This window comes from Aulonocara stuartgranti, assembly GCF_965226115.1.
Source record: "Aulonocara stuartgranti genome assembly, chromosome: 5".
NCBI classification, from domain to species: domain Eukaryota; kingdom Metazoa; phylum Chordata; class Actinopteri; order Cichliformes; family Cichlidae; genus Aulonocara; species Aulonocara stuartgranti.
Genome location: NC_138943.1, coordinates 20940367 through 20952836, shown reverse-complemented (window position 1 = coordinate 20952836; position 12470 = coordinate 20940367). Strand labels below are relative to the sequence as shown.

The 12470-nt window shown below is 39.4% G+C and overlaps 1 protein-coding gene across 1 annotated transcript; it reads right to left on the bottom strand.

Moving 5' to 3' along the window:
- Positions 1-65: 65 nt before the first annotated feature.
- On the bottom strand, positions 66-10637 carry cse1l (CSE1 chromosome segregation 1-like (yeast)). The gene is made up of 25 exons (XM_082532599.1): positions 10531-10637; positions 9629-9721; positions 9331-9473; positions 8725-8826; positions 8478-8623; positions 8295-8385; positions 8095-8202; positions 7816-7908; positions 7561-7728; positions 7345-7474; positions 7162-7227; positions 6796-6998; positions 6606-6690; positions 6342-6403; positions 6091-6227; positions 4612-4715; positions 4400-4497; positions 4156-4306; positions 3856-4064; positions 3501-3598; positions 3302-3387; positions 3131-3212; positions 2616-2762; positions 852-1083; positions 66-727 (listed from the first exon to the last, which is right to left on the bottom strand). The coding sequence occupies exons 2-25, from the start codon at positions 9711-9713 to the stop codon at positions 638-640; spliced, it is 2916 nt and encodes a 971-aa protein (XP_082388725.1). The 5' UTR covers positions 9714-9721; positions 10531-10637; the 3' UTR covers positions 66-637.
- Between the last annotated feature and the right edge of the window lie 1833 nt (positions 10638-12470).

Here is a 12470-nt window from a genome sequence, read left to right as displayed (position 1 = left end):
AAAGGGCCTCGCAAATGAAATAAAAACAATTCACAACAGTGTGGATAGAATAGCGACTGCAGTGATAACAGATCCATACAAGTGCCTCTTTTTATTCACATTAACAAACAGTGCAGAAACAACAAAGACATTAACAAATAAAGGGAAACATGCAACAGAAAAATATTAAGCTTTATGTTTGAGCCACAGACTACAGCCTCATAACCGTAAAAAGGAAGTCAAACATACAAAAGAAATGATTTAAACCCTCCTGTTTGAAATACATGTTCAGCGTCCCACACGTTCAATTTCTTTTATTTATTTTTACATCTGCTGCTGTTGCTGATGTTTTTGAAATAAACTGGTAAGTGCTTCACAACCTGACATTCAAATCCTTGTTAGCCTTTATCACATGAAAAGAAAAAGGCCCAGATATCTTAAAGTAATTCAGTTTTGGTCGTGTTCCTTTTTTCCTTTTCTTAAAAGAAAAACCTTAAAATGACTTCCATTGGAGTACACACCCTGAATTCAGGCAAAATTTACTTCTCTGGTAAATCCATTTAACTTTCAGATCTTGAGTTCAACTGAAGCAGGTCTGTCATGTGACCGAGGGGTCATTGTGGCTATTCCTGCAGGGTACTGAGATTTTGCTTTGGTTTTAAACCAGCTGCACAGTAGCCGCCTGTAAGTAGCCCTGCAGGAAGTGGAGAGCTTCTGCATTCAGACTCGTGCTCAGCATTGAAGGAACCTGCACAGAGGGGGAGGGGGGTACAATGTTTATCAATATGGTTTCCAAAGTGACAATTCTTGGATTCCAAACACATTGAATCAAACCAGAAAAAGAACAAAACTGCCTGTATTTGTGAACTTACCCTTCCAGGGCAGGCAGTAGAAAGCTTGTGCAGTGACTGGGCCAGCAGGATTTTTGGATTGCCAACAGCATCTCCAATTGGGTCGTGCTCCTTCTTCCCGGCAAAGGCCAGCTGTGAGAAGGCAGTCTGATAGCCCGGTGTGTCTTCGATGTCAATGAAGTGCTCATCGTCTGGGATGCTGTCGTCTTCAGGAAGCTCAAAGAAACCGATGAGGGCCTGGAGCAGTGGGGTCCTGAAGAGATACAATAACTCGTCTTTGTTTTACTCAGGACAACAAATAAACATTGGTATCTACTAATATGTAATATTCCCAGCAGCCATCTCCCCAAGGAGGAACAGGAGGAGTGCTGTGGGTTACGTGTGCGTGTTTGTGGTCCCAAATCCTTTAGTGGGACCTTTGCTTACATCCCAGCATCATCTGGCATTTTCCAGAGAACACCTGAAGTGCAAGGAGCCCATTATTTCCCATAGCATCTTCAGACTCATGTGCTCAGTGTGAACTAGGGCTGCCACAATTTGTTGACTAGTCACGATTATGTCAACTATCAAAATCGTCAAAGATTAATTTAATAGTCATCTGAAGCTTTGTAAGATCCTGAAAGATGCAGGAATAAGTAGCAGGATTTAAGAGTGTAATAACTGACTGAAACAGAAGAAGGCAGCACTGCATGTACAAGGATGCCAGCTGCTGTTAAACCCCGAAGAAGAAAAATGAGTCTCCGGTATCGTAGCGTGTCCAAATTCAGGGGCCGCATCTTTTGGAGGCCACATTTGTTGGCCGATTACGTTACAGCAACGCAAGGAAGGCTGTCCAAATTCAAAGACTCCTCCAAATTTGTCCGTCATTTCCAGTTTCCAACAATGGTGGCAGCTACTGAGTTTTAATATTACTCTTTCTTGGTCACAAAATAAACTTTTAACTTATTTTCAGGTGAGAATGTAGCTGTGTGAACTTTAAATATCTGCTTGGTTTATTAAGACACCAGATTTTTGCACAAGTGCTCCGATGTTTTTGGAGACACCTGTTACCCACTAGCTCGATAGCTAGCCGGGGGTTCAAGCCTCACTAGAGCCGGCGAGAACAAACTCCCGGCACATTGTTTTCAGATCCCCGCTCAGATCTTCTGCTACTCAGGTTAAACACTTGGATAACTTAAAAATATTTTTGTTTGGCTTTTGTCAGTATTTTACTGAGAAAACGGTTGGCTGAGATTAAAGTTATAATTTTCACACAGCTGAATAAACAGAAAACAGAGAAGGGATTAAACAGAAGTGTGAGATGGTAGAATATACTCCAGTGTCCTGTTATATTTTAGATAGCAAGGAGCAGACGGCTGAGTTTATTAAACTCCACCGAGACAATCTGCAAATTTCATTAAAGGTTTAATAAACTATCATCTTTTTAGTTAGCACAAACCTTAAACACTTTAACCTGTAAGCTAATGATAGTTACATAAGAGCAGATGCATGCTGGTGCAATAAACTTTACGTTTTATGTCCAGGGGATGCATGATCTGATTAGTCGACTATCAAAATAATTGTTTGTGGCAGCCCTAGTGTGAACCTGCTCTCTTTGCAGATGAAGTGGATTCAGAGCGGTTTATAGTTCCTAACTGGACAAGCTGACGTCCCTGAAGTTTAACTGATTTTGGGTTACTGTAATATAATGATCCACTGTCCACTTCAATCTCAGGCAGTGTAAATGAAAAGTGTGCATTGCTGCTGTGTAAAGTTTTTAAATGTTCGAGCTTCATGTTTTCTTACCAGAGTTTCGTGTACTCCGTGTCCATCATTGCAGGACACTCAGTGAGGATCTTTGTAATGCCAACAGCACAGATCTTTTTCTCGACTGGTCCAGACACCTTCTGAACCTCTGGAATAACAATTTTCTCCAGCACCATACCAAACATTCTGCAACACAAAGTCAGTGAATTTAATACACTTTCAAATCGGTCTTTGGTTTGAAATTAAATTACAGCTACTGGTAACTACTGCACTCTATAATCACACACACTTTGCAATGTCATCACTTCAGTCAACTATAGTTTTAATTTTGCCATAAGCACCAGAGCTAGTGAAGAAACTAAAAGAGGTGCATGATTAATTAAGTTTTGACATAAGTGTTACTTTTAAAATAGATCAGCAAAAATTGTGCGTCTTTGCAGTAAGTTTGAAAGCCATCAAATTAGCTTATCAACAGAACTTGTAGCTTCTTTTGTGCAACTGATGGATCAAACAAGATTTTGTTTTGGGGTTTGTTTGTTTTTTGGAACACTTACTTTGGCTGGATGCTGTCAAAAATCTCCTGAAGTGCTATAGCTCCATATTTGACACAATACAAATTGACAAACACCAGGAAACCTATGAGAGGGGAGATAAAAAGGTTCAGTCGCTGGCACTGCTAGAGCAGATTAAAGCTTGAATGTTGCTAATGGTAATGGTATACTAACTCTTGATGAACTTGGTGGTTTTGGAACCTTGTAGCCTCTGGAAGAGCAAAATGAAGATCTGTTTCCTGTACTGAATGAGTGATTCTCTGGCAAAAGAAAGGGAAAACATTAACAACAGCAAAAACCAAAAACCTAAACATTTTTTGCCAAAGACAACACTTTAGAAATGAACCACTGAGGAGAAGATTTATCAGCTTACGGGGGCATGTGCTCTATGATACTGTTGAGAAGGTAAAATCCTTGATGATCATTGGCCTTGGATGCTATAAGCTTTTGGAAAACTCCAAGCAAGCCAGGCTGAGGAAAAAAGTCGACAAACAATAAGAAAAACATGCCATCTTTTTTGCCGAGTAAGAAAACGAGAATCAGAAGAAAACTTGTATAGTTATTTTACTGATTAGCAATTAAAGTACTCGGTTGAGCTAGATTTTAAATTAGTCATCTTCTGGCCAAAAATAAATAAATATTTTAAAAAAATAACTTGTAAATATAAAATTTAAAAGTATTTGTTCGCGAAATTTCAGTGAAGGAGGAGGAGGTTGTGCCATACTCACTATTTTATCAGCAGCAGACCTAGCAATAGTTTCACCTCCCTTCTCCAGGTAAGCCTGAAGGAGGCGCACCAGAGGGGGGATGTTCCCTGTTCGTTCCCAAAGTACAGGCTGCAGCAAATGAGGGAATAAGGCCATATAGGAGGCGGGAATAGAGTTAGAGTGGATCTCTAGGAGGAGAGACATCACCTGGAACACATATGGAAGAAACTCTGCAAAAGAAGACGGATAAAGATGTTGAGTTGTCCCTAAAGAGGCACCAACTGTGTTTTAACACAATCTACACTTAAATAACTGACGTACCCTGAACATCGTTCTGGAGGATCTCCGTGAAGACGGGGAAGAGTGCTTCCTCAAAACTGCTGACTGTAGCGGGGTTCGCCTTGCAGGTGATGCGGACAGACAGGCACAGGGACTCAAACAGGTAGTGGTTAAAGTGAGGTTTGCTGGGATTCTGAAAGCAGACGAAACATTTTTCAATACTTGATGCGTTTCCCCTCAAAACAAATCTATCTGTATCTATAAGTACTAACAAACATTGTGTTACCTTGCTGACTTGGAGAAGCTTATGAGTGAGCTGACCAATCAGCGTAGGGATGTAGGGAACAATGGACTCCTGCAGCAGGGAGAAGCTGCGCATGATGGCTTTGAAAATGAAACGAAAAAAAATTAACATGCACAATTAGGCTATGTTATTAACTTTGGACTTCGTGTGACAGTGAGTGAGGAGCATTTAGATAACAGGCAAGTCAGGCTCACCTTTCATAATGTATTCATTTTCTGCAGAACCAGGAAAAGCCAATGCCTTGAACAAGTTGTTGAGCAGCTGTTCAGTACAGGGTGCCATCTCTGCAGCAGTGATACTGATAACACACAAAGAAGAAGACTGACTGCACTTTGGAATCCTTTCATCTTACAGTTTAATACTAAATGGATGGAGAAAACGATACTAACGGGTAATATAGCCACTACTAGGCATGAGTGCTCACAACATTACAGGATTAATACACAGTTTTCCTCTTTAATGATTGAGACAACATTCTAATGAGAATAAATGCTCTTTATTGCAAAGGAAAAAATTAAGTTAATATTAAAATTTACTTCACTAACAGGGTTTGACATACATTTGCGGCTATAACAGACCTGTAATTGTACATGTACTCTTCCTCATCACATCTGTTTTTGATACCAAGATGGTGATGGCAGAAACTCTTATTAAGGCTTCAGTACAGACTTCAGAAAACAGTGAGTATTGAGTAGTGAGCTGATAACTAGTCGCTGTAAGCTTTACCTCAGCAAACAATGATCAAAACAGTCCCTAGTTTGACGTTAGTTACCTTTAACTATCACCAAACATGATGCAACACATTAAAATCTGTTCTTTCCTGGCATTGTGCAAACTTACATCCACACCAAAGGCCATGAAAACTGATTAATCTCCCCACAGAATTAGGGTTGACATTTCCAGGATTTTCCCCAAAAAGCTCCACCCTAAATGTCCATGACTTTTGCAGGCTTTTTACAACTGTAGAAACTCTGGTGTTACATTTGGGAAATGTAAACCTTCTTATATGCTGATTTTAACATGAAGCTTTATTTCATAGATCAGTCCAACTCATTAACCACTAATTTAAATTTATGTTCTGTATCACTTGTTTGTTTGTTTTTAACTCAAGAAATGGCGATGGACAAAATGGGACTATAGTCTTGCATTGTGTGTGCACTAAAGATGGCACTGCTTAAAAACAATTGGTGTTATAACCAATTTGCACCAACACAATTTGCAGTGCACTTTTTTCTGCTCCTTTCTCGGGTTAAAAAGCCAAAACATCCCCACAGCAGTCCTCTGACCTCCCTTTGTTCTCGGCGTTTTGAGCCTTGGGCCGTGTCTGCTGGGGTGTCTTCTTTGGTAACACCACTGCTCGAGTTTTAATCAACATTTTTTACTTTCGGTTTTTTCTATTATCCCTCTCACACTTTCAACATACTGGGGCATACAGCTACAGTAACATGTCCTGCTGCCAGATGCTTCTCCTATGCTCTGTGCTGCATGCATCAATTTAACCCAACATGGCTCTATTCCAGCCACATGACTGGTTCAGCATTATTGTCACTATAATTGGCCTTTTGTGTTGCCTATCAAAACATGGATGGAAAGAAGTTCCATTAACTTTGCCTTACATGTCTATCAAAGATGATAATTATTATTCATGTGTTACAATATTATTTGATACTTACAGTGTTGTGTTGTTGGGTCCCCTCATAGTGAACAGTCTCTCCAAAGCATGTGCAGCATAAGTGTGCTCCACTGTGCTCTCTGCCTGCAGGTGAGTTATTAGTAGAGGGACTGCCTGCAGCAGCTGCTCTTTAGGAAGCTAAAGACAAAAAAAAAAAAAAAAAAAAAAAGATAGAAGCACTCTCTGTATTGGATTTTTTTTTTTCTGAAACTGAGCTGGTCATTGGGGAGGAAAAAAAGCAGGAAGTCATACCTGGCTTCTGAAGATCATGACATACTTGATGGCATCAGCCTTCAGCACTGGGAACTCATTAACTACAATGAAAATGACATGAAGAAAATTCACATTTTCGTTTGTAAATGGCAGAACATTTACACAATATCTCAAAATCTTTAGGATCTCAAAATGAATAGTATCTCTATCATCCAGCAGGTTACAGAGGAATAAATGTGAAGAAACTGCTGTATCGCACAGGCATTGGCACATTAAGATGTGAAGTATTAGCAGTTTTCTTACCATTGGGGGATTTTAAATCAGGGAGAATGTGGTTCACAAAGAACTCTGTCAGATTCACCAGTTCGTTGGCTTGTGTTATTCCATGCTGTTTGGATAAGATAAAGGATTTCACATTTAACACAAATGTTTTAGCAGTTACATATGATATACATCAAATTCAATAACTTTGGAGTGCGTATGTCAACCACACCTTTTGTGTCTGGGCTTTCGATGCCAGCGATGTGACCAAATAGATGGCAGCATCCTTGTGTTTCCAGTTCTCCCGAGGTGTCTTGGCGTACTCGGCCAGCATCGAGTTCACGTAGCCGGAGAAGATTGCTGTGACTGGTCCCTCAAAAAATTTACAAAGTCCTCTCACCAAATCACACGCAGCCCTACGGCGAGTGTCGATGTCTGAGAAAGGATGGCAAAATAGGATTATCATCAAACATTTTGATAAAATGTTTTATAACAACTATATAACATCATTATACCTTTTTAAGATCATTTTAAATTAAGTAAAAAGCAAAACTTTTTTCATTCAAATTTAATTTAAGAGATGGTGATGCATTTTTACCAGATCCCTCCAGGTCTCTTCGGATGTACTCCTCTGAGTTATCTTCAAAGGCCTCCTCATCCGCACCTAATCCGACATTAAATGTCAATCTGGTCAGTGACACTCAGCACATAAGCATGTGTGTATCCAAGCAAGCAGCGCCCTGAATCTCTAAGCACTTCCAGGTGTAATTTGATGGCTTACTTCTGAACTCCATGTTGGGCACAATGACCTTCTCACAAATGCTTGTGAGTGTATTCTGGTCCTCAAACAGATGCTTATAGTGTGGCCTTTCACAGACCGATGCCAAGAACTGGATAGCATTGCTTACGAGCTGCAACAAAGACAAGGTGAACTGTAAGTATGGGCTAAGTGAACTTCAAAAATAACAGAAACACAGTCAGGTCTCACTGTTCTCACCAGGTCATATTTGACTTCCTGGCCAGTAGAAACTAGAAGGTTCCAGATTGCAGTAACAAAGCGTGGCAGGTATGGCTGAAATTCCTCATCGTACTTCTGAGCATAAAGAGCCGCATTGTCACAGATCTGAGACTTCAGCAGCTCCAGGAGACCTGCCTCCTCCTCATCCTGGGAGACGCACACAAATGTCAGAAACACTTTTGCAATAAGTGATTAAACTATGTTGCAGTAAATGTAAAGGAGAAGATAACTCACATCTGTTTGTAAAAGTTTATTATCCAAAGTCAGTAGGCCATGGAAATTGGTCATCCAGGTTTCCATATGGTCTTCAAAAAACTCTGGAAGGTCCTGTGTGACACGGCAGAGTTTACTTGCAGTGCACATGAATAAATTCCTAAACAGACTGAAGCTAACCAGATGTTACTGGCAACATAGTAGTGCTACCTTTTTTGTAACTATCCTGACTTATCAATAATTACTATACAACTACATTAAATTTTTTTTTTTTAAATATTATTATTTCAAAGAACTGACCTGAAAGTTAAGACTGTAGAAAAGCTTGGCGATAAGTGTGAGTGATGAGAAGAGGACCTTCAAGGCATTGACATCTGTAGCATGAGTTTGACACAGCTCGATTGTGGCCTGCAATAAAGACAGATGTATTCCTAAACCTTGTTTAAAAGTTTTATTTTGTTAGGTGTTACATAACATTTGGTTTAATTGTGATAACAAACCTTGAATAGTTCAGTCAGAGGTAGCGCAAACGTGTCCAGAACCAGTTTTATCTCAGACCAAAGCTCATTTGACTTGAACTCATGGCGATACCTTAAAAAGAAGAAAAGGTGCAGAACACATTAAATTGTTTTATGAAAACAGATTCATAAAAGATTTTAAAATCACTGAGAAGAGAGTTCTACCTCTTGAAGAGTGAATGTGCAGTGCGCAGCACACCGTTGATGATGTGGAAATCTCCACTTCTGAAGCGAGTCACCATCTCTGTTAGAAGGTCTGGCCATTTTTGTGGAAAGTCTTCACGTCCTATGATGCTGATGGCATCACTTAACTGTGAAGACAGATTGGACACATGAGTAGGAGTGAATTTATGGATATTCTTCCTTTGCTTTAAAGTACACCTTTTAGGGACAATGGCATGTTGGGACGCACCTGTTTCTGTATCTGTTCCGGGCTGCTCAGCATCAAATTTACAATGTTTGCTTTTATTGCCGTTCGGTCAGGATCAGAGATTTTGTTGGGTTCATCTTCAACCTGTGAGTAAACAAACCACAGAATTAGGCCAGCATAAACAAACCTGCTCACAGGTGTTAAATTGTATTACACACAAACTTTTCGAGAACCTCAGCAGACACATGACAAAATCAAAACAATTATTAATGGAATAAAGAGGAAAAAAATCTTAATCTAGATCACTACAACCGATCAGCTTTATACTGTGCTGTTAAAGTGCTGAATACACTGCCTATGTAGTGCCATGCCGGTGTAAATGAATGGCAATGCATTTTTAACTGCCCCCACCCCTGGACTGCGAAGCTGAAGGGCTTATGCCACACTGCTAACACTGAGGTATTTTATGTGCATGGGAGAGACAAAGGAGACTGTTTCTTTCAGTTTAGCAAGCAGATAACAAAAGTGAACTCTAACAATTTCAAATGGACCTGGGTTCAATGATAACACAGTGTATTTCTATTCAAAGATATTAAACATGTGCAGAGAAAAACACTTTCAATCAGGCTGTTATTCAGCAAGACTCACAATTCTCCAGTTTCTCTTTATATAATTTTTGAATGTCACAGCAGCACAGACGCGGATCACGTTGTCCTGGGACTTCTCCAGCAACGTGAGAAGTAACAGTGGATAGTTCTGGTTTCCTTCTACAGATTCAAGAAACTTTTCAGCTGTAAGGGAGGAAAAAAATGTTGTAAAGGAAGTATTAGAGCAAATATTAGAGTAAATGAAGTAAATAAATTATTCATAGCTCAATAAATAAGTGAACAACAACATTCATTGTAAACTCCTTTTTGATATGCAAGCTGTCATTAGAGTGTATTACCAGGACGTCTGACTGTTGGATCTGGGTCGAGGGTTTTTCTTAGGAACTGAGTCAGGGTCTGTAGGTTCGCATCATTCAGCTCCATGATCAAAACTACAAGGGAGTGGAAAAAAGACTGAAAGAGTAAATTACTGAAAAACAAAAAGTGCGTTGCAAGAGACTAAATGCAGTACCTCATATAGGTTGACAACATGTAACGATCTAACTAAATCTACAACATTTTTAGCAATGCCTTAAAACCTGTGCATTGTTTCCAGCAAAATAACATAAAAGTTCCCATGTGCATACGTAATTTGACTTGGTTTGATTGAAAGCCGTTTCATTGCTCTAACAACCCAACTTAACTCTTGACTCCTAAGTTTACAGTGTGTCTGCTAGGCTAAATCATTCATGCATTCATTTTAGCCTGGTAGCAGCTAAGCACTATAGACTGCCAATGCCAGATTGAGGTAATGTAGCCATAATTTGGCACCGCTGCTGACTCCAGATCGGTTTATGCGGCGTAGCTTCTGAGCTAGCAGGCTAAAGGCTGTCTAGTCTCCTGCGAGTTTTAATATAAGCACATGGCCGTCGCAGATTCGCATGTATTGGACAGTATGCAAGGTCTTAAACCATTTCATCACTGTCCCGAACAAAGCAAAAAGGGGAAAAAAAGCATATTCAAAGCAAGATGGAAAGCAGGATCTCGATTCCAGTGAATAGACTGATCCAGCAGCCGGTCCTGTCCAAGTCATCCAGCTACAGTTAGCACTAGCTTGCTAATGTGTTTGCTGCTAACCATAAAGTTAGCTAATTTCCGAACAATATGAATTTCCTCTTAAGTTATTGAACCGTAACAAATGTCAGACACTGAATTAACTGTCACTGAATACCACAACTGTTAAAGCAGTGGGACGCCTTACCGTGATAGTTAGTTTAATTTAGGATGGGATGGAGAGCCACCACAAGTCGTACAGACGTACCGCTTCCCGAGCCAGCTTTCAAATACCTTGAGTAAAAGGAACTGCGCGGTTAGAGTACTGCGCAAGCGCAGATGTCACGCCAACGTCGTAAGGCACGCCCCTTGTCTAGGTTTAAGTGTAGCAGCACTAAACGGTTATTTACAATGTTCCTGTTGAGGTGGAAGTCGGGGTGGGTTTAAAAAAAAAATCCATTTTGGCTTGAATAACGCAACATACATTCATTAAATCCTAAATCTATTTTTAAATATAAATGTATTATGCCAGAAATGCCTGAATTCCAACAACCACCAAACAGCTAAAACAACAAATAAGAGCAGGTAAACGGATTCCGCAAAAAGATATAAACACAATACGCGGACCCGACACATCAGTGAGATGTAGGCTGTCACTCGATGGCACGTAGGCTACTGACATGCCGTCGGGGTTGGAAGCCTCATTCTGATGCTCCAACAAAAGTTCACTGAATCAGAAGCAAAAGAAGATCAAAACTACGCTTCACATTTGATAAATATCGTCATTAATCCCCTCTTACTTTTGCTGTTTTGCTTCCACCACGATAAAATCACACTTCCTGCACATCTCTCTCTCTCTCTCTCTCTCTCTCTCTTGGTATACTTCAAGATATAGTTTCCCATCTCAAAGTGTCAGTACCGATAAATGAATCAGAATTATAGTATTTCTGACTGACTCAAAACTGAATCGAATCGAGTGGATTTTAGGATGGAATTGGACCTTGTGAATCGGAATCGAATCGATTATAGAAACCAGTGACAAAACCCGGCACTAATTAAATGTATGTGTTACATTTTTAAAATTTGAAAACAAATTTAAGGCCACAAACATAAGATGAAGTAGACTGAACACGATTTTTTTATCAATTTGTTTAAGTAAGTCACCACTACTTTTTATTCAGAAAGCTGATGTGAGTTGTCTTAAATTTGAAAAACTAAGTTGGAAATTTTGTTTCCCAGTGGGAAGGATAAATGGTTTGAAAATGCCATGTCACTGCTTTCCTCCTCCCTCGCACAGATCAGTCTGTATGTTCATGGCGCCCACATATTTTTCTGGAATGTGTTGTGCAAACCTGGGTTCAGCTGGTTTAGCAACAGAAGCATACTGTTTTTACATTCAACAAACATTTCTGTTTAATTACATTTTAACCAACAACAACAACAATAATAATAATAATAGTATTTGTTTTGTTAAAAATGTGTTTCGATACAAGTTTTGTTGTGAAAGTCCAAAGCCATAAATCAGATCAATGGCCTGTTAATTGGTTAAAGTCTAAATTGGCTTTATAGTTGAAAATAAAGTAATTTAGCTCATCCTTCCAAACAAATAATTGAATTCCACAGTTGAAACATTTTGCTGTTGCCTTTGTGCCTATAAACACTGCCATATGTTTGGTCATTGTGCTTATTAGAAACGTTATATATTAGAAGTTAGCTTTTGACAAGGATGTAATGATTATATTTAAATTAGGTGGTCTTTTTTTAAAACACATATCTCTTTAGGTCTAAACAGTGGCAATACCACACATTCAGACACAGTAGTTGATGGTGTTTTTAATATTATATGTGATTGTCTAATTTGGATGTATGAGGTCTGCATTGACCTTCTGTGTTGTAAATTATAACGGCTGCACAGCCATTAAGGATTAAATCAGCTTCTAAATAATTTTATGGTTTTTCTCCCTCTGCTTGCTTCTTACTGTCTTGGAGGGTCGGGACCAGCACTCCCCACATTACATCAAACTCTTACAAGTCTAGAAAAGGAGCTGTTGAACAGAAAGACATCAACTGAGTGGTAAAAATGTTGGTTTTCCAAAATATTCGTAATCGTCAGTGACATTTATATTAATCAGGCTGAACTTTAGTCAT